The sequence below is a fragment of the Oncorhynchus gorbuscha genome, linkage group LG12, assembly GCF_021184085.1.
Source record: "Oncorhynchus gorbuscha isolate QuinsamMale2020 ecotype Even-year linkage group LG12, OgorEven_v1.0, whole genome shotgun sequence".
NCBI classification, from domain to species: Eukaryota; Metazoa; Chordata; class Actinopteri; order Salmoniformes; family Salmonidae; genus Oncorhynchus; species Oncorhynchus gorbuscha.
In genome coordinates this window covers 17,670,201-17,692,067 of record NC_060184.1, presented here as the reverse complement: position 1 = coordinate 17,692,067, position 21,867 = coordinate 17,670,201, and the positions used below count along the sequence as shown (strand labels likewise).

Here is a 21,867-nt window from a genome sequence, read left to right as displayed (position 1 = left end):
AAAGAAACTCTGAACCAATTATATTAATTTGGGGACAGGTCGAAAAGCATTAAACATGTATGGCAATTTAGCTAGTTAGCTGGCACTTGCTAGCTAACGTTAATTTGTCCTATTTAGCTAACTTGCTGTTGCTAGCTAATTTGTCCTGGGATATAAACATTGAGTTGTTATTTTACCTGAAATGCACAAGGACCTCTACTCCGACAATTAATTAACACAAACGGCCAACCGAATTATTTCTAGTCATCTCTCCTCCTTCCAGGCTTTTTAATCGTTTAACTTATATGGTGATCGCATCTAAACTTTCATTGTATTACCACGACTACCGGCAACACAGTTCATCTTTCAATCACCCACATGGGTATAACCAATGAGGAGATGGCACGTGGGTACCTGCTTCTATAAACAAATGAGGAGATGGGAGAGGCAGGACTTGCAGTGCGATCTGCGTCAGAAATAGAACTGACTTCTATTTTAGCCCTTGGTAACGCAGACGCTCGTTGGCGCGCGTGAGCAGTATGGGTGCAATAATTGAATAACATGGATTTCTACATTTATTTTGCGACGCTCGCACACGCGACATGTCCGGTCTGCATGTAATACATCCGATAATAAGCACTGAGCAATGTTGACTGAGAGGTACAGCTTTCCCACCCACAACTTTTGAGAATTTTACATTTTGTGGTGGTCGTCTTCGAAGTTGTTTCTGTGGTTTGCAAAAATAAAAATTAGCATGACAAGAAGTGAATTCAATGTAAAAGGTTTTGTCTCAGTCCATATCTATCTTACCTCTATATTGTTTTCTGTCCAGCGGATTCGACAAGAGGGGTTCAATGGGAAAGTGAGCCTGTCAGGCAGCCTTCATTCTCACACAGCATCCAGTTTAGCTGACCGGATGCTGCACAATTTTCATTATTTTTGACCACTTATTTTCTCTGGCCTCCATTGAAATAAAAATATATTTTAACACCCTAATTTTGGCCATCCTACAAGGATAAAAACAATGTTTGAACGAATTATAAGAGGCCTGAGGTTTGGAATATTGGTTCTTAGAGGTTATTTAAACAATTCGCATTGTTTGACCCATTGGTCAAAAAAAGTTTTTGATTTGACAAATACGTTTTTGACAATTACAACCAAACTATGGATAATCAAGCTAACTAAAATCTTATTGGTTGAATAATTGTTCTGACTTTAAAAGTACTTGACCACAATCATGTTGGACTTACCACTCCCAGTTTCCCATTTCCCACGAGCATCTGAAACCAGCATGATAGATGAGTTTACCACTAGTAATTACCAGTTGGAGGGTCATCCAAGTGGATATTTCCCAATAATATATTGTAAATAAATACTACCTTCTCACTTAGTTATGATCGCAGAATTGGAATGTTTCAGAATTGAATACCTCATCGGCCTTCTCGTTGTTTGAATTCGCGATGGGGCGCTGTTCGACTCCTGTCCTGCACACAATTGCTCCCGGAAGATGAAAACAGCATAACCCGGATATCAACCGTTGCCATGAGTTTATTTGTTAACGCGTAGCTAGCAAAACGGCTATTTCTACAGTCGTTTTTTTAAACTAAATAAATTTAAATCTATATAATAATTTATAGTTGTGTGTAGCGTATTGTAATACTACGGGAGATGGGAGTCCCCGCATTTTTTCGTTGGTTGAGTCGGAAATATTCTACAATTGTTGTCCATTGTACTGAGGAGAGGGTACGTGTTTGTAGGTAGCTAACGTTAGCTAGTGTGTTGCGTATTTAAGACCGTGTAATAATTGTGCCCTTTATTTCATAGTACATCTAGCATGTACTAACCTTATCGCACTTTAGATATTAAAATAGTTAGTTTTCATAATGTTCTCTTTTCAACGACATAGCTAGCAGAGCATATTATATAATTTGTCGATTGAATGAACAACAATGTATGGCATGCACGCAGTTAGATAGCTAACGTTAGCTATGCTACTTGCAGTGATTGACACAGAAACTCGTGTGCAGAGCCTTTCTGCCTGTGTTACGCAAGTGTGGAGTTCGTATTCCATTGGTTTGCGAACAAGCAGATGCGAGACAGCCCGCCAATGTTTTGACTTGGTGTGTTACGGAATCTAATGCATAACCAAGTAACGTTAAATCTCGCTAACCACCTTATTTATATTAGTTGCGTCATTGCAACAGTACATAAACAGACATGCATTTGATAATAGGAATAATGTTTAATTATTTTTCCCTTTTACTCCTAGTCCAAGGAATGTAATGGGGTACGAATTCCTGTTGATACCAGCAAACCGAATCCAAATGAAGTGGAGTTTGACAATTTGTACTTGGACATGAATGGGATCATTCACCCCTGTACACATCCTGAAGACAAGTTAGTCTTACTAACATAATTAAATAGAATGTGACTTTGTCCCAAATGACACCCTATTCCCTTTATAGTGCATTACTTTTGACCAGGGCCCATGGTATTGGTGGTACTCTTGTATATTACCATGAATTGTGGGGATAATGTAGTATAAACCCTCAAACTCTACTTCACTTTCACAGGGCTGCACCCAAAAATGAAGATGAAATGATGGTTGCCATCTTTGAGTACATGGATCGGCTCTTCAATATTGTGCGACCCAGAAGGGTTCTCTACATGGCTATTGATGGAGTGGTAAATTCTGCTGCTTTCTTTTCATGAGAGAATAACATATGAATCCCTATTTAGATTTTCTACAGTTCTGTACAAAGCAATTTGTTATACATATGTCCTTGTTTATCTCTGAACAGGCCCCTCGCGCCAAAATGAACCAGCAGCGCTCCAGGCGATTCCGTGCTTCTAAGGAAGGAGTGGAACTGGTTGAGGAGAAATCACGCATCCGAGAGGAGATCCTTGGGAAAGGTGCATATATTTTCAGAGGTTTTCTTACCCTTCCAATAGTCTTTAGATGGGAGTCTTTGTTAAACACTTATTTAATTACAATTATTTTCCCTAACAGAATTGCATACTAAATATATACAACTTTTTTTCTACCTATCTTCACATTTTAGGAGGGTATCTTCCACCGGTTGAAATCAAGGAGAGATTTGACAGCAACTGTATCACCCCAGTAAGTATGAGGCTTTTTTTAAGGCTGTATTTCTGTCACCAATATCTTAAAGTAACTGTTCAGTGAAAGTCTTACTTTTAAAAATGTAATAATTTATTAACTCCTACTCAGATAATGTTGAGTCATCATACACTCGTATTTGTGGCCAAAGCATAAATTACAGAAACACTTTAAAAAAATGCTTGCTTTCCTCATGGGGCGGCAGGGTAGCCTAGTGGTTAGAGCGTTGGACTAGGAACCGGAAGGCTGCAAGTTCAAACCCCCGAGCTGACATGGTACAAATCTGTCGTTCTGCCCCTGAACAGGCAGTTAACCCACTCTTCCTAGGCCGTCATTGAAAATAAGAATTTGTTCTTAACTGACTTGCCTAGTTAAAAAAATATATATTAAAAAAATAGAAGATGATGTCACCCTCCTCTTGCACGAATATACGGTACACGCCCACACCATTCAGTTGTGGTATGCCCTAGAGGTCAACCGATTATGGTTTTTCTAAATCGATACCGATTATTGGAGGACCAAAAAAGTCAATAATGTCATAATTATAGGGCAAGGGGAACAACCACTCCAAGTCTCAGAGCGAGTGACGTTTGAAACGCTATTAGCGTGACTAGCTAGCCATTTCACATCGGTTACACCAGCCTAATCTCAGGAGTTGATAGGCTTGAAGTCATAAACAGCGCTGTGCTTGCGAAGAGCTGCTGGCAAAACGCACGAAAGTGTTGTTTGAATGAATGCTTACGAGCCTGCTGGTGCCTACCATCGCTCAGTCAGACTGCTCTATCAAATCATAGACTTCATTATAACATAGTAACACACAGAAATACAAGCCTTTGGTCATTAATATGGTTGAATCTGGAAACTATCATTTCAAGAACAAAACATTTATTATTTCAGTGAAATACGGAACCGTTCTGTATTTTATCTAACGGGTGGCATCCCTAAGTCTAAATATTCCTGTTACATTGTACAACCTTCAATGTTATGTCATAATTATGTAAAATTCTGGCAAATTAGTTCGCAATGAGCCAGGCTGCCCAAACTGTTGCATATACCCTGACTCTGCGTGCAATGAACGCAAGAGAAGTGACACAATTTCACCTGGTTAATATTGCCTGCTAACCTGGATTTCTTTTAGCTAAATATGCAGGTTTAAAAATATATACTTCTGTGTATTGATTTTAAGAAAGGTATTGGTGTTTATGGTTAGGTACAGTCGTGCAACGGTTGTGCTTTTTTCGCGAATGCGCTTTTGTTAAATCAACCCCTTGCGTTGCATCGATTATATGCAACACAGGACACACTAGATAAACTAGTAATATCATCAACCATGTGTAGTTAACTAGTGATTATGATTGATAGATTTTTTTTGAAAAGGTAAGTTTAATTCTAGCTAGCAACTTCCCTTGGCTTCTGCTGCATTCACGTAACAGGCAGGCTCCTCATGGAGTGCAATGAGAGGCAGGTGGTTAGAGCGTTGGACTAGTTAACCGTAAGGTTGCAAGATTGAATCCCGGAGCTGACAAGGTAAAAATCTGTCGTTCTGCCCCTGGACAAGGCAGTTAACCCAGTTAATGTGTTCTTAATTAACTGACTTGCCTAGTTAAATAAAGGTGTAAACATATATATATATTTTTAAATGGCCAAATCGGTGTCCAAAAATACCGATTTCCAATTGTTATGAAAACTTGAAATCGGTCCTAATTAATCAGTCGACCTCTAGCATGTCCAGACCATTGCAATGCAGAAAAGTTGTTATTTTGCATATACAGTGGGGTAAAAAAGTATTTAGTCAGCTACCAATTGTGCAAGTTCCCCCACTTAAAAAGATGAGAGGCCTGTAATTTTCATCATAGGTACACTTCAACTATGACAGACAAAATGAGAAAATAAAGTCCAGAAAATCACATTGTAGGATTTTTAATGAATTTATTTGCAAATTATGGTGGAAAATAAGTATTTGGTCGCCTACAAACAAGCAAGATTTCTGGCTCTCACAGACCTGTAACTTATTCTTTAAGAGGCTCATCTGTCCTCCACTCGTTACCTGTATTAATGGCACCTGTTTGAACTTGTTATCAGTATAAAAGACACCTGTCCACAACCTCAAACAGTCACACTCCAAACTCCATTATGACCAAGACCAAAGAGCTGTCAAAGGACACCAGAATTTGTAGACCTGCACCAGGCTGGGAAGACTGAATCTGCAATAGGTAAGCAGCTTGGTTTGAAGAAATCAACTGTGGGAGCAATTATTAGGAAATGGAAGACATACAAGACCACTGATAGTCTCCCTCGATCTGGGGCTCCACGCAAGATCTCACCCCGTGGGGTCAAAATGATCACAAGAACGGTGAGCAAAAATCCCAGAACCACATGGGGGACCTACTGAATGACCTGCAGAGAGCTGGGACCAAAGTAACAAAGCCTACCATCAGTAACACACTACGCCGCCAGGGACTCAAATCCTGCAGTGCCAGACGTGTCACCCTGCTTAAGCCAGTACATGTCCAGGCCCGTCTGAAGTTTGCTAGAGAGCATTTTGATGATCCAGAAGAAGATTGGGAGAATGTCATATGGTCAGATGAAACTAAAATATAACTTTTTGTAAAAACTCAACTCGTCATGTTTGGAGGACAAAGAATGCTGAGTTGCATCCAAAGAACACCATACCTACTGTGAAGCATGGGGGTGGAAACATCATGCTTTGGGGCTGTTTTTCTGCAAAGGGACCAGGACGACTGATCCGTGTAAAGGAAAGAATGAATGGGGCCATGTATCGTGAGATTTTGAGTGAAAACCTCCTTCCATCAGCAAGGGCATTGAAGATGAAACGTGGCTGGGTCTTTCAGCATGACAATGATCCTAAACACACCGCCCGGGCAACGTAGGAGTGGCTTCGTAAGAAGCAGTTCAAGGTCCTGGAGTGGCCAAGCCAGTCTCCAGATCACAACCCCATAGAAAATCTTTGGAGGGAGTTGAAAGTCTGTGTTGCCCAGCAACAGCCCCAAAACATCACTGCTCTAGAGGAGATCTGCATGGAGGAATGGGCCAAAATACCAGCAACAGTGTGTGAAAACCTTGTGAAGACTTACAGAAAACGTTTGACCTCTGTCATTGCCAACAAAGGGTATATAACAAAGTTGGGGGGACAAGGGGACCCATTCACGGTGGGAACCACATGCAAAGATCATCCGTTCACCTACTCTGCTTCTCACGAAGACAAAGCGGTTGAAACCAAAATTCTCAAATTTGGATTTATCAGACCAAAGGACAGAGTTCCACCGGTCTAATGTCCATTGCTCATGTTTCTTGGTCCATGCAAGTCTCTTCTTCTTGTTGGTGTCCTTTAGTTGTGGTTTCTTTGCAGAAATTCGACCATGAAGGTCTGATTCACACAGTCTCCTCTGAACAGTTGATGTTGATGTGTCGTTACATGATCTCTGTGAAGCATTTATTTGGACTGCAATTTGAGGCTGGTAACTAATGAACGTATCCTCTGCAGCAGAGGTATCTGGGTCTTCCTTTCCTGTGGCGGGCCTCATGAGAAGAGTTTCATCATAGAGCTTGATCGTTTCTGCGACTGCACTGCATGTCTTAAAGTAATGACGGACTGTCGTTTCTCTTTGCTTATTTGAACTGTTCTTACCATAATATGGACTTGTTCTTCTCCCAAATAGGTCTATCTTCTGTATACCACCCTACCTTGTCACAACACAACTGATTGGCTCAAACGCATTAAGAAGGAAAGAAATTCCACAAATAAATGTTTAACAAGGCACACCTGTTAATTGGAATGTATTCCATTTGACTATCTCTTGAAGCTGGTTGAGAGAATGCCAAGTGTGCAAAGCCGACATCAAGGCAAAGGGTGGCTACTTTGAAGAATCTCAAATATAAAATATATTTAGATTTGTTTAACATTTATTTGGTTCCTACATGATTCTGTATGTGTTATTTCACAGTTTTGATGTCTTCACTATTATTCTACGATATAGTAAAAAGTAAGAGAAACCCTTGAATGAGTAGGTGTGTCCTAACACTACAATAACACATGCTAGAACTGAATGAATTAAATATTCTTATTAAATACTTTTTTCTTTACATAGTTGAATGTGCTGACAACAAAATCATACAAATTATCAATGGAAATAAAATTTATCAACCCATGGCGGTCTGGATTTGGAGTCACACTCAAAATTAAAGTGGAAAACCACACTACAGGCTGATCCAACATTCATGTAATGTCCTTAAAACAAGTCAAAATGAGGCTCACTAGTGTGTGTGGCCACCACGTGCCTGTATGACCTCCCTACAACGCCTGGGCATGCTCCTGATGAGGTGGCGGATGGTCTCCTGAGGGATCTCCTCCCAGACCTGGACTAAAGCATCCGCCAACTCCTGGACAGTCTGTGGTGCAACGTGGCGTTGGTGGATGGAGCGAGACATGATGTCCCAGATGTGCTCAATTGGATTCAGGTCTGGGGAACGGGCGGGCCAGTCCATAGCATCAATGCCTTCCTCTTGCAGGAACTGCTGACACACTCCAGTCACATGAGGTCTAGCATTGTCTTGCATTAGGAGGAACCCAGGGCCAACCGCACCAGCATATGGTCTCACAAGGGGTCTGAGGATCTCATCTCTGTACCTAATGGCAGTCAGGCTACCTCTGGCGAGCACATGGAGGGCTGTGTGGCCCCCCAAAGAAATGCCACCCCACACCATGACTGACCCACCGCTAAACCGGTCATGCTGGAGGATGTTGCAGGCAGCAGAACGTTCTCCACGGCGTCTCCAGACTCACGTCTGTCACATGTGCTCAGTGTGAACCTGCTTTCATCTGTGAAGAGCACAGGGCGCCAGTGGCGAATTTGCCAATCTTGGTGTTCTCTGGCAAATGAAAAACGTCCTGCATGGTGTTGGGCTGTAAGCACAACCCCCACCTGTGGACGTTGGGCCTCATACCACCCTCATGGAGTCTGTTTCTGACCGTTTGAGCAGACACACGCACATTTGTGGCCTGCTGGGGGTCATTTTACAGGGCTCTGGCAGTGCTCCTCCTGCTCCTCCTTGCACAAAGGCGGAGGTAGCGGTCCTGCTGCTGGGTTGTTGCCCTCCTACGGCCTCCTCCATGTCTCCTGATGTACTGGCCCGTCCCCTGGTAGCGCCTCCATGCTCTGGACACTACGCTGACAGACACGGCAAACCTTGCCACAGCTCGCATTGATGTGCCATCCTGGATGAGCTGCACTACCTGAGACAGTTGTGTGAGTTGTAGACACCGTCTCATGCTACCACTAGAGTGAAAGCACCGCCAGCATTCAAAAGTGACCAAAACATCAGCCAGGAAGCATAGGAACTGAGAAGTTGTCTGTGGTTACCACCTGCAGAACCACTCCTTTATTGGGGGTGTCTTGCTAATTGCCTATAATTTCCACCTGTTGTCTATTCCATTTGCACAACAGCATGTGAAATTTATTGTCAATCAGTGTTGCTTCCTAAGTGGACAGTTTGATTTCACAGAAGTGTGATTGACTTGGAGTTACATTGTGTTGTTTAAGTGTTCCCTTTATTTTTTGAGCAGTGTGTGTATATATATATATATGTATATATATATGTGTATGTATGAATTATTTGACTATCGGTCGTATTTCCTAGAAATCTGCAAACACTGGACAGTTACTTTAACAGTGCAGAAGAACTTGCCCCTGGTACTTTTGGACCAGCTCTTTTTGTGAACCTGCAAAGTTGTGAAGACTGTCTGAAAATTAATTATTGTTCATTTGAAAATCATCTCCAGGGCACAGAGTTCATGGACAACCTTGCAAAGTGTCTCCGTTACTACGTTGCAGACAGACTCAGTAATGACCCTGGATGGCGTAACATTACAGTAGGTGTTATTCCAAAAAGGTGATGGCATCTGTGGAAAAAGACACCAACAATTTCTAATGCATTGGTGCTCTTTAATTTTTACCATGTCAAAGCTTGCTTTTTTACGTGTTGGTCTGTTCTACTCAGTCAAGAAGTACATATTTTCTTGGAAATCAAACAAAGGTCATGTCTGACACTGTCATATGCATTCAATATTGCTCAAATGACAGCTTTTGTTGTTCATTCTAGGTAATCTTGTCTGATGCCAGTGTCCCTGGTGAGGGGGAGCATAAGATCATGGACTATATTAGACGGCAGAGAGGTAGGAGTCAAGATAGTTTTCAATATGAAATTGTTGACCATTTTGAAGGTCATTTGTGACATACTTGGCTGAAATCACAGGCATATTACAAAGTCACAAATGGCCTTCCATCTTAGTACAAACTCTGCAATCGTGTGTAAGATAACTATATGTAATGATGCGTTTATCTTTTTTATATTTTTTTTATACAGCTCAACCCCACCACGACCCCAACACACACCACTGTCTTTGTGGAGCTGACGGTAAGCTTTGCACCACAATGGTCTCTGTAGTAAAGAGTAACCAACAGAATGGGAGAAAATTGAGCATCAATGGCAAGAACTCTTCCAAAAAGCTGTGCTTCGTGTATCCTTCATAGTATTGATGAATTATGAGAGTGCATGATAAATGCAGACATGATGCAAATTAGATCTCACATTTACTGTAGGAAAGACTTGTCAAACCAGCTAGAAGGCTTCTAAATGCACAAAGATACCTATTCAGGATTTGATAAATGGTTGTTAATAATTGTAGGGCACACAATGTTACCTTATTGAGCCAGATGGGCAAAAGACCTGTGGGTGACCGTGATAACGTATGTTTGTTTTTCTAAAACGACGGCAAAGGATTTAGTTACGCACCGTAACTGCAGGCGATGCTTTGCTAAATGGTTATCGATATAGTGAATATAAAAATGTTCTTGCACTTGTTTAAAAGTTTGGCAACATTAGTTGCAACTCTCCAACCTTGGATTTTGTTAGAGGATAGGGCTTCTCTGTTTTCTGCTGGCCTTATTGTCCTGCTATATTAATGGCCAGTTAGTTTTAAATGGGTGAAATTATGCAGGACATGATAGATAAAAGCTTCAGTCATTCAATGGTTCATGATGCCCTTGGTAGACAAAAGAGGGAAAATATTGCATGTAATTAGCTTGAAGAGGAGCCTGATGCATTCAGCCTGTCCCAAATTACATCCTATTCCCTATATATAGTGCACTATTTTTGACCAGGGCACATAAGGCTCTGGTCAAAAGTAGTGCACTATGCTGGGAAAAGGGTGCCATTTTGGGTGAAGCTTCACTCCCCTCAAATGGATAAATCATGCTATTGTACGTGTATATTAATGACACATGTAGATAATAATGCATGCTTGGCTCATGTGGACTAGGTAATTGAATTAACATAAAGCCTTAGAAACCTGAGTTCATTGTTCCTGATGACAGTACATGTATAAAACGCAGTACTTCAGAGCTGTTTTCTGCCTTCCACTGTATTTCAAGATTTTCTGTTTTCACAAAAACCCTGATCAAGGTCTAGGGCTGAAAATCATTGGTTTTACATTTGAACAACAAAGAAGCTTTTTCATCAACTACCACTGTCCAAACAGAGTTACTGAATTTCCTCTTCACTTCCAATTGTATTTTTTTTTATTTGGCTGGCATCTTCTGTTCATTTCCCTAGCTGACCTGATCATGCTGGGTCTTGCCACTCACGAGCCCAATTTCACCATCATCAGAGAAGAGTTCAAGCCCAACCAGCCTAGGCCCTGTGCTATGTGTGGACAGAAAGGCCATGAGATCAAGGATTGCCAGGGAGTGGCCAGGGAGAAACAGGGAGAGGTACATTTACTTTATAGACATTAAGGTTGGGGTCAATTCCTCATTCAATTCTCTCCCTGTAAATTTTATTAAATTAAAATTCCAGGTCAGTCTTTGCATTCTGAGAATCAAATTCCTCTGAATTCCAATGTTGGGTAAATTCCAATATTTACATTCTCAATTCAATATTATCCCTAACAATTACACAAATTGGAATTAATTTCCTTCGGTCTGAGCATGTTACACTAGAGACAGCCTAGCTATGCTGGAAATATAGGAATGCAGGTTGAAATTATTCAAATCCTACAGTGAATGTTTTATACCATGTGCATTCATACCATTAACTGGGAAATGTACAAATATTTAATTTAAATTCCAAAGATTAAATGTTTCTATCATTCTGATTTTTTTTTTAAATAAAAATTAAGAGGTCCCTTCCAATTCTGTAACTTTTCATTCTGTAAATTCTAATTTAATTCCACTTAAGTTCTCCACTTCATGGGGGAAATCAAGAATTTAATTGGATTTTCAAATTACATTTGGAATTGACCCCATCTCAATGGAGAATCTACCACATACCCATAGACTTCCAGTCATTGCGCTAATGCTACTTAGCATTGGCTTGCTAAACTACCTCTAACTTCCTTCATACTGGACACGGACACAAATTGAATTATCACGAGTTCATCTGACTGAGGAAGTAGATAAAATGCTAACGTATCCTTCTAAGGGCCATTTTCACAGGCAGACTAAGCCTAGTCTTAAACTAAAAAGCATTTTCAATGGAGATTCTCCATTGAGTTTGGTTTACCGTTCAAGCCTACGCTTAATCTGTGCTCAGTAAACCGCCCCCCAAAAAGTGTACAATACATTTGTTCTCCGTTTTATGAGCAATTATGACTAATAATGTGTTCTTATTGCAGCATGATGAGTTTGCAGACACTATGCCGGCTTCTGAACAGGAGTTCATATTCATCAGGCTGTGCGTTTTGCGCGAGGTACGTTCTGTCTGACGTCTTAGAATTTCCAAAAAAGCCTATTAATTATATTTATGGTCATGTAACTATACTGAACAAAAATATGAATACAACAATTTCAAAGATTTTGTTGAGTTACAGTTCATATAAGGAAATCAATCTATTGAAATGAATTCATCAGGCCCTAATTTATGGATTTCACATGACTGGGCAGGGGTGCAGCAATAGGCCCACCCACTTGGCAGCCAGGCCCAGCCAATCAGAATGAGTTTTCTCCACAAAAGGGCTTTATTACTGACAGACGGCTTATGGTAGAGAAATGAACATTACATTTCAGATCGAAATGAGATCTCTTTAAAAAAAAAAATTTAATCAGTTTCCTTTTCATGCTTCCTTTTCCTATAGTACCTGGAGCGAGAGCTGACAATGGCCAGTCTGCCCTTTCCCTTTGACTTTGAGAGGACTGTCGACGACTGGGTCTTCATGTGCTTCTTTGTTGGCAATGATTTCCTGCCTCACTTACCGTCCTTAGAGATTAGGTAAACCTGGCGGAACCGAGATGAAGTTTATCGTCTTGTAAACACCTTGACAAAAATACATTCTTGCTGTTTCCATACTTTTCAATTATTGATGGTATGTTCCATGTGTCCTTCAGAGAGGGTGCGATAGATCGACTGGTGGGCATCTACAAAGACGTCGTGCACAAGACTGGAGTAAGTATTCTCTGTGTAGGCTTGGTTATGACTGTCTCACATGGTTTCTTAGGCGACGTTACTTAGAATCCCCCACCCCAGAAGCCGTTGGGTCAGTTTGCCAAACACAGATTAAGCCTAGTCCTGGATGAAAATACATGTTCTGTGTAATTTCTCTATTGGAATAGTTGTTTAGTCCAGTACTAGGCTTAATCTGTGTCTGGGAAACTGGCCCTTAAAGCTGTCCTGACTTTCTTCCTTGCCCAGGTTCATAGCCTTAACATGGTCTTTCTCTGCTCACAGGGCTACATCACAGAGAATGGTTTTGTCAAATTGGAGAGTGTTGAGTTGATCATGCAGGCCATCGGCGTGGCTGAGGACAACATCTTCAAGAAGCGCAAAGAGGACGATGTAAGATGGAAGTTGGAAGCAGAAGCTTTCCGCGGGGAATTATTCCTCTTCAATAGATCATTTTCTTCCTTTGTTAAACTGAGGGGTGGGAGATTTTCCATAGGATTTACATGAATCATGGCTTGGGTGTTTTATAAATTGTCTTTTCGAGTGGGTATTTGTCAGACACTCAGCTGTCATTTTAAGATATTTTAGCTGATGCCAATTTTAGTTGCGGTTAATCACTGTTCTGTAACTTTTCCAGTTGACTGTTTGTGTAAATGAAGTTTGTCTTGTAGGAGGGATTCAAGCGAAGGAATAAGGACAAAAAGAAGAGAATGAAGGTAAGTGAAGTGGATTGTGCTATTTTATTGTAGCTTGACTTTGAACTGTATGGTTGAATGCATTCTCATTTCCTTGACAATATGTTTTGGATGAACTTAATTCTAAGAAAACATGAAGGTAAGGAGTTATGAGTATGCATGCAAGGCCATTTATTTCAATGGGCAATTAAACTATTTTTCATTTGTTCTGATTTATATTGTCAATGTGGTAGCGCTGTGTATTGTTCGAAACCTTCCCTTAATAGATGTTTTAAATCAGGGGTGCACAACTGTGGCCCTTGAGGTCTGCTGTATTGTATGCCAGTAGTCTTATTTGCTTTTTTGGACAATGGCAGATTTTTAGATCTCGGAAACCAAACGTGTGTGTGCAAGATTTGTGAAACCAGTGACTTTATAGGCCAATTTCACAGACTCTTAAACCTGGGGCCAGCAGGTAGCCTGGGGGGTAGGAGTGTTAAGCCAGTAACCAGTAAACGTTTGCTGGATTGAATCCCTGAACCGACACGGTAATAATCTTGTCATTCTGCCTCTGGGCAAGGCAGTTAATACCAGACAACAACTGCGCCAATGACGTGGATATCGATTAAGGCAACCCCCCCCACCTCTCTGAATCAGGGTTAAATGCGAATGACGCATTTCAGTTGTACAACTGACTAGCTATCGTTAAACTAAATGATAAGTTGTGTGTTTCCTAGGCTCAGCAGCAGGGCCCAGCCTACATGACCGCTGGTCAGTTCGCCCCCCAGGCCCTTGGCGGCAGAGGCAGACCTGGGGTTGTGCAGAACGCCCGACACCAAGCCTTCGACATGAGGATGCAAGGCAGGGACCAGCACAACAAGGTATGATGGGGGGCTTATCAGGGGGATATTGCTTCTGGTCAACGGTGCAAGAAAAAAACACCTATTATCCACTAAAATCCAACGTTGCCATATGCACAGGATACAGTGTAGTGTACCCAGTACAATGAGATGCTTCCTCGCAAGCTCTCTGCACAGTGAACATCTATACGAATGTTGAGGTGTTAGGGCGATATAGGACACTTGTACAATTTATAGGTATTTAAAGATGTATTTTTATTTCAGGATGCTGCGCAATCCCTAAAAGCCATGATGAAGAATGGTGGCCAGGTATGCCTCCACTGAGAACCTTCTGTTTTATAGTGATTTGTAAACTGGCCTAGAATTTTACATGTCTTTTATTGATCAAATGTGGTGGAGGACTTTTGTCCATGTTCAAGCGTTTATATGTACCTCAAGTGTGAGCGCAGTACACATTTCCATGTTTTTTTGATGCTGGTCTGGGCTAGTTTATATTTTTATTCATGTATATTCTGAAGCTCTTAATGCCTCTTCAATATGCCTTTGTTACTTAAATGTATGAGGAAAAATAGCCTGAGATATTTGCACATGAATGAAGTGTGGCAAAGGTGAAGGTCAGCACACATTAACTGAATGTTTTATTTTCTTATAATTGGGCAAGTATGCTATTTATCGCAAGTTTTTGAGAAACACATAGGTAGAGCTGGAAATGCATTAAACTGTTTTTATTCAGTACATTAACTTAAGCGCCAAAGTAATTTATGCACAATAGTCTAATGGAAAGACCTCTGGAGGGACATGTACATATTTGTTCTATGTGGATTTTAGAATATTTGAATGAAAATCTGTCCCCAATTGGTAGAAACCGATCTGCTGCCAGATGGTTTAGGTATAATTATTTGTAAGGATGTGTGTTTTGTCCAGGCAGGAAGCAGTGATGGGCAGGATGGCCGGGGTATGAAGCGGAAAGCCGAGGACAGTGACAGCGAGCCAGAGCCTGAGGATAATGTCAGGTAAATGGCTACGCTACAGTCAGTCAACTAGGGATTAAACCAACCAGGACAGTCTCATCCAAGTAGCCAGTCAGTCAACCAACCAGGCAGGCCTCTCAGCAAGGGTGTGATGGTCTGATTTATGCCTCTCCAGTTCAGCATGGTTCCCTTAGGAGCTCCTCTGTGGTTGGGAGCTCCTCCTGCCTGCAAGTTATTAATATGGAAAGGAGACATATTCTCATAAATTCCTCTGTGATGTACTCGCGAAGGCTGTTGAATCCATTGGGCTAAATTGGTATTCATGGAGGCTTTGCTGTATTCATGGAGGCTTTGCTGTTACAAGGCTGCTCTCCCTGTGGGCCAGTGTGAAGGATTGGCTAGACAGATGCTGCTCATCTTTCATTGTGTGCAGTGCATCGCCAATCCACTAATATTGCGAAACCTTTCAGCTGCTTCCTAAAGCAGTAAACTAGTTACTCTTCCATGTCTTCCATGGACTATTGTAATTTCCAAATCCTGTATGGAAGATGAGGAAATGGTCTCTTACTGGCTATAATGCACTATATGACCGAAAGTATGACTAGCCCAAACCACGAAAAACATCCCCAGACCATTATTCCTCCAACAAACTTTACAGTTGGTGCTATGCATTGGGGCAAGTAGCGTTCTCCTGGCATCCACCAAAATCAGATGTGTCCGTCGGACTGCCAGATGGTGAATCATCACGTCAGAGAACGTGTTTCCACTGCTCCAGAGTCAAATGTCGGTGAGCTTTACACCACTCCAGCCAACACTTGGCATTGTGTATGGAGATCTTATGCTTGTGTGCTGCTGCTCGGCCATGAAAACCCATTTCATGAAGCTCCAGACGAACAGTTATTGTGCTGACGTTTCCAAGGCAGTTTGGAACTCTAGTGAGTGTTGCAACCGAGGGAAGACTATGTTTACACGCTTCAGCATTCGGCGGTCCCATTCTGTGAGCTTGTGTGGCCTACCACTTCGTGGCTACGCTGTTGTTGCTCCTAGACATTTCCACTTTACAATAAAAGCACTTCCAATTGACTGGGGCAGCTCTAGCAGGGCAGAAATGTGAAGAACTGACTTGTTGGAAAGGTGGCATCCTGTGACGGTGCCATGTTGAAAGTCAGACTAATTCAGAATGGACCATTTTACAGCCAATGTTTGTCTATAGAGATTTTATTAAGTATTCAGAACCCTAGACTTTTTCCATGTTTTGTTATATTACAGCCTTGTTCTAAAATGTATTAAATAAAAAAGTCATCGATCTACACACAATACCCTATAATTACACATTTGAAAACAGGTTTTTAGAATTTTTTGCGAATGTATTACAGATTTTTAAAAGTGTATTTACATAAGTATTCAGACCCTTTACTACGAGACTCAATCAAGCTTAGGTGCATTCTGTTTCCATTGATCATCTTGGAGATGTTTCTACAATTGAAATGGAGTCCATCTTTGGTAAATTCAATTGATTGGACATGACTTGGAAAGACGTGAAGGTCTCACAGTTGACAGTGCATGTCACAGCAAAAACCAAGCCATGAGGTCGAAGGAATTGTCCGTAGATCGTCGAGACCGGATTGTGTCGAGGCACATATCTGGGGAAGGGCACCAAAACATTTCTGTAGCATTGAAGGTCTCCAAGAGCACAGTGGCCTCCCATAATTCTTAAATGGAAGAAGTTTGGAACCACCAAGACTTCCTAGAGCTGTCCGCTCTGCCAAACTGAGCAATCGGGGGAGAAGGGCCTTGGTCAGGGAGGTGACAAAGAACCTGATGGTTACTCTGACAGACCTCCAGAGTATCTCTGTGGAGATGGTAGAACCTTCCAGGAGGACAACCATCTCTGCAGCACCACACCAAGCCTTTACGGTACAGTGGCCAGACAGATGCCACTCCTCAGTAAAAGGCACATGACAGCACACTTGGAGTTTGCCAAAAGGCACCTAAAGGACTCTCGGACCATGAGAAACAAGATTCACTGTTCAGATGAAATGTGAGATTGAAATCTTTGGCCTGAATGCCAAGCGTCACGTCTGGCGTAAACCTGACACCATCCCTACGGTGAAGCATGGTGGTGGCAGCATGCTGTGGAGATGTTTATCAGCGGCAGGGACTGGGAGACTATTCTGGATTGAGGGAAAGATGAATGGAAAAAAGTACAGAGAGATCCTTGATGAAAACCTGCTCCAGAGCACTCAGAACCTCAGACTGGGGTGAAGGTTCACCTTCCAACAAGACAACGACCCTAAGCATACAGCCAAGACGACGCAGGAGTGGCTTCGGGACAAGTCTCTGAATGTTCTTGAGTGGCCCAGCCAGAGCCTGGACTTGAACCCGATTGAATATCTCTGGGGAGACCTGAAAATAGCTGTGCAGCAACACGCCTCATCCAATTTGACAGCTTGAGAGGAACTGCAGAGAAGAATGGGAGGAACTCTAAATACAGGTGTGCAGAGCTTGTATTGTTTATACCCAAGGATACTCGAGGCTGTGATTTCTGCCAAAGGTGCTTCAACAAAGTACTGAGTAAAGGGTCTAAATACTTACAGTTGAAGTCAGACGTTCACATACACTTTAGCCAAGTACATTTAAACTCCGTTTTTCACAATTCCTGACATTTAACCCTGAGCTGGTGTAACTGTATCAGGTTTGTAAGCATCCATGCTTGCACAATTCTTTTCAGTTCTGCCCACAAATTTTCTATGGGATTGAGTTCAGGGCTTTGTGATGGCCACTTCAATACCTTGGCTTTGTTGTCCTTAAGCCATTTTGCCACAACTTTGGAAGTATGCTTGGGGTCATTGTCCATTTGGAACCATTTGCGACCAAGCTTTAACTTCTTGACTGATGTCTTGATATGTTGCTTCAATTTATCCACATAATGTTCCTACCTCATGTAGCCATCTATTTTGTGAAGTGCAAAAGTCCTTCCTGCAGCAAAGTACCCCCACAACATGATGCATGACGTTTGGGATGGTGTTCTTCGGCTTGCAAGCCTCACCCTTTTTCCTCCAAAAATAACGATTGTCATTATAACCAAACAGTTCTATTTTTGTTTCATCAGACCAGAGGACATTTCTCCAAAAAGTACGATATTTTTCCCCATGTGCAGTTGCAACCGTTGTCTGGCTTTTTTTATGGCGGTTTTGGAGCAGTGGCTTCTTCCTAGCTGAGCGGCCTTTCAGGTTGTCGATATAGGACTTGTTTTTATTGTGGATATAGATACTTTTGTACCTGTTTCCTCCAGCATCTTCACAAGGCTGTTGTTCAGGGATTGATTTGCACTTTTCTCACCAAAGTACGTTAATCTCTAGGAGACAGAACGCGTCTCCTTGCTGAGCGGTATGACGGCTGCATGGTTCCATGGTGTTTATTCTTGCATACTATTGTTTGTACAGCTGAACGTGGTAACTTCAGGCGTTTAGACATTTTTCCCAAGGATGACCCAGACTTGTGAAGGTCTACAAAAAAAAAATCTGAGGTCTTGGCAGATTTTGTTTTGATTATCGCATGATGTCAAGCAGAGGCACTGAGTTTGAAGGTAGGCCTTGAAATACATCCATAGGTACACCTCCAATTGACTCAAATGATGTCAATTAGCCTATCAGAAGCTTCTAAATCCATTACAAAATTTTCTGGAATTTTCCAAGCTGTTTAAAGGCACAGTCAACTTAGTGTATGTAAACTTCTGACCCACTGGAATTGTGATACAGTGAATTATAAGTTAAATAATCTGTCTGTAAACAATGGTTGGAAAAATGACTTGTCATGCACAAAGTAGAGGTCCTAACCGACTTGCCAAAACTATAGTTTGTTAACAAGAAGTTTGTGGAGTGGTTGAAAAACGAGTTTTAATGACTCCAACCTAAGTGTATGTAAACTTCTGACTTCAACTGTATGTAAATGTGATATTTCAGTTTCTTTTTTTTAATACATTTGCAAATATTTCTAAACCTGTTTGCTTTTTAATTGTGGGTTGTTGTGTGTAGATGGAGGGGAAACAATTGGTACATTTTTTTATAAAGTTGTTACTTAAGTGGAGAAAGTCACGGTCTGAATACTTTCAGAATGCACTGCATATAGTAAATGTTACACGGAATTGTGATAGACATGCAAGACTGAGTATGGCCTTCTAACAGAGTTCTATTGATTAGGAGGCCCAAGTCCTTTGTCCTTGCTGGCTGTTTAGATGGCTTTGTCATCCCAACCTTACAATAGAACATGACTGTCCATGTGTGTTAGGTTGTGGGAGGACGGCTGGAAGCAAAGATACTACAAAACCAAGTTTGATGTTGACGCGACTGACGATGACTTCCGCAAAAAGGTGGTGAAGTCCTACGTGGAGGGTCTCTGCTGGGTACTCCGATACTACTACCAGGTATGACACTGATTCAAATAAACTTTTTATTATTCAAATGCACAGGATACAATGTAGTGTACACAGTAAAATTAAATGCTTACTTGCAAGGTCTTATTTGAAAATGTTTTAACGAGCACAGTGGAGAATTAACATGATGGCCGCCACAAAATTGCCTTTAAAGGCCCAGTGCAGTAAAAAATAAATATTCCCACACTGAGGTTGGAATAATACTGTGAAATTGTGAAAATTATGATAATGCTCCTTTAGTGTAAGAGCTGTTTGAGTTGTTTAATCCTTTTTTGGTGGGATGGAGTTTGGACCTTCCATGGTGACATCACCATGCAGTAAATGTATTAATATACCAATAAGATTGAGTTATGAAAGCCCTGCTCTAAGAGAAGAGCATTCCATCCAGCCAACAGTCAACCATTGGTGTGACTTTGAAATTGTAAATCACTAGCAAAGGATAAGTGTTTCAAGCCTGGATTCTTTGGTGGAATTTTTTAAAGTAAAAAACCTGCCCCTGCACAAATATAATTTGAATATACACTGAACAAAAATGTAAAGTGTGGGTCCCATGTTTCATGGGTTAAAATAAATTATCCACGAAAAGCACTACATCCCTGTTAGTTAGCATTTCTAATTCGCCAAGATAAGTATCCACCTTACAGGTGTGGCATGTCAAGAAGCTGATTAAACAGCATGATCACTACACATGTACACCTTGTGCTGGGGACAAAAGGCCACTCTTAAATGTGCAGTTTTGTCACACAATGCCAGAAATGTCTCAGGTTTTGAGAATGTCCACCAGAGTTGTTGCCAGATAATTTAATGTACATTTCTTTGCCATAAGCCACCTTCGTTTTAGAGAATTTGGCAGTACGTCCAACTGGTCTCACAACTGCAGACCACGTGTAACCACCCCAGCCCAGGACCTCCACATCCGGCTTCTTCACCTGTGGGATCGTCTGATACCAGCCACCCAGACAGATAGTGAAACTGTGGGTTTGCACAACCGAAGAATTTCTGTGCAAACTGAAAGTCTCAGAGAAGCTTCTGAATGCTCGTCCTGCTCACCAGGGTCTTAACTTGACTGCAGTTTGGCATCGTAGCTGACTTCAGTGGGCAAATGCTAACCTTTGATGGCCACTGGCACACTAGAGAAGTGTGCTCTTCACAAATGAATCCCGGTTTCAATTGTACCGGGCAGCTGGCTGACAGGGTGTATGAAGTTGAGTGGCAAGAGGTTTTCTGACATGAACATTGTGAACAGAGTGCCCCGTGGTGGTGGGGTATGGTATGGGCAGACAAAAGTTATGAACACAATTGCATTTTATCGATGGCAATTGGAATACAGAGAACGTGACGTGATCCAGACACCCATTGTCATGCCATTCATCCACCGCCATCACCTGATGTTTCAGAATGATAATGCACAACCCCATATTGCAAGGATCTGTAAGCATTTCCTGGTAGCTGAAAATGTCCCAGTTCTTCCATGGCCTGCATACTCACCAGACATGTCACCCATTGAGCATGTGTGAGATGCCCAGTATTGACGTGTACGGCACTGTGCTCCAGTTTCCGCCAATATCTAGCAACTTTGCACAGCCATTGAAGAGGAGTGGAACAACTAGACACACTCAACAGCCTGATCAACTCTGGTATTGGAAAGTGTTTTGGGACATGTACGTTTGCCAGTTGGCGGACTTCCCAAACCCAATTCCAAGCCATTTGCACCATTCCTTCCAATGATTCAACTTTTATGGTTTAACGACCTCTACTTCGCCTACCAGTTTTCCAAGTATGCAATCTTAAGATAATTAAATGTCAGTCACAGGCAAGTGTCACCTAGATTAGAGGGTCATATAAGCTCCCCATTTTCTCTCAAAATGAATTGAAATTGAGAAAATGTTTGGTGTTCACACGTGTATTTGTTTGATTTACAACTGCACAGGACCAAGAAGAAAACATCTAAACTAATATTGAGATTTTTTTTTTTTTTTTTTTACTTCAAATTCATAAATGGCCTGAACTCAATTATTCCAAATTTGAATGAATGTGGTTTGAGTCAAGTGTTTCTTTGCCTTCAATGCACTACATTGTAAATTGCAAGGGTGCAATATATTTGACCGCAGCTGCTGGCCTAGTCCAGGGGTATTTATTAATCCCTGGGCGTTCTTATTTAGTAGGCTATGTATTCAAATGTTTCCTGTTGAATTGTCAGTTATTTACGCAAATAAATCAAAGTAATGATTTACTATTTTCTTGATGTTGAATTCAGTCATTTATGTCAATAAATGAAAAGTAAAGTCAAATCTGGAGTAAATGGACCCCTAGCTAGCTAGTAATTGAATCGTGCTTAGTGGAAATTCCGTTATTGGAGGATCATTTCTCC

General features: G+C 41.4%; 1 protein-coding gene across 1 annotated transcript in view; it reads left to right on the top strand.

The window, feature by feature from the left end:
- Window positions 1-1,496: 1,496 nt before the first annotated feature.
- Window positions 1,497-21,867, top strand: part of LOC123990625 (5'-3' exoribonuclease 2-like) — a 40,532-nt gene continuing 20,161 nt past the window's right edge. Inside the window, exons 1-18 of the mRNA XM_046291264.1 lie at window positions 1,497-1,722; window positions 2,249-2,376; window positions 2,553-2,664; window positions 2,781-2,892; window positions 3,042-3,100; window positions 8,901-8,990; window positions 9,221-9,293; window positions 9,485-9,535; window positions 10,733-10,890; window positions 11,793-11,867; window positions 12,252-12,385; window positions 12,502-12,559; window positions 12,842-12,949; window positions 13,228-13,272; window positions 13,968-14,111; window positions 14,355-14,399; window positions 15,015-15,103; window positions 19,352-19,487. Of these exons, the coding sequence (XP_046147220.1) occupies window positions 1,648-1,722; window positions 2,249-2,376; window positions 2,553-2,664; window positions 2,781-2,892; window positions 3,042-3,100; window positions 8,901-8,990; window positions 9,221-9,293; window positions 9,485-9,535; window positions 10,733-10,890; window positions 11,793-11,867; window positions 12,252-12,385; window positions 12,502-12,559; window positions 12,842-12,949; window positions 13,228-13,272; window positions 13,968-14,111; window positions 14,355-14,399; window positions 15,015-15,103; window positions 19,352-19,487 (1,692 nt within the window). The 5' untranslated portion in view covers window positions 1,497-1,647. The remainder of the gene's footprint in view (window positions 1,723-2,248; window positions 2,377-2,552; window positions 2,665-2,780; window positions 2,893-3,041; window positions 3,101-8,900; window positions 8,991-9,220; window positions 9,294-9,484; window positions 9,536-10,732; window positions 10,891-11,792; window positions 11,868-12,251; window positions 12,386-12,501; window positions 12,560-12,841; window positions 12,950-13,227; window positions 13,273-13,967; window positions 14,112-14,354; window positions 14,400-15,014; window positions 15,104-19,351; window positions 19,488-21,867) is intronic.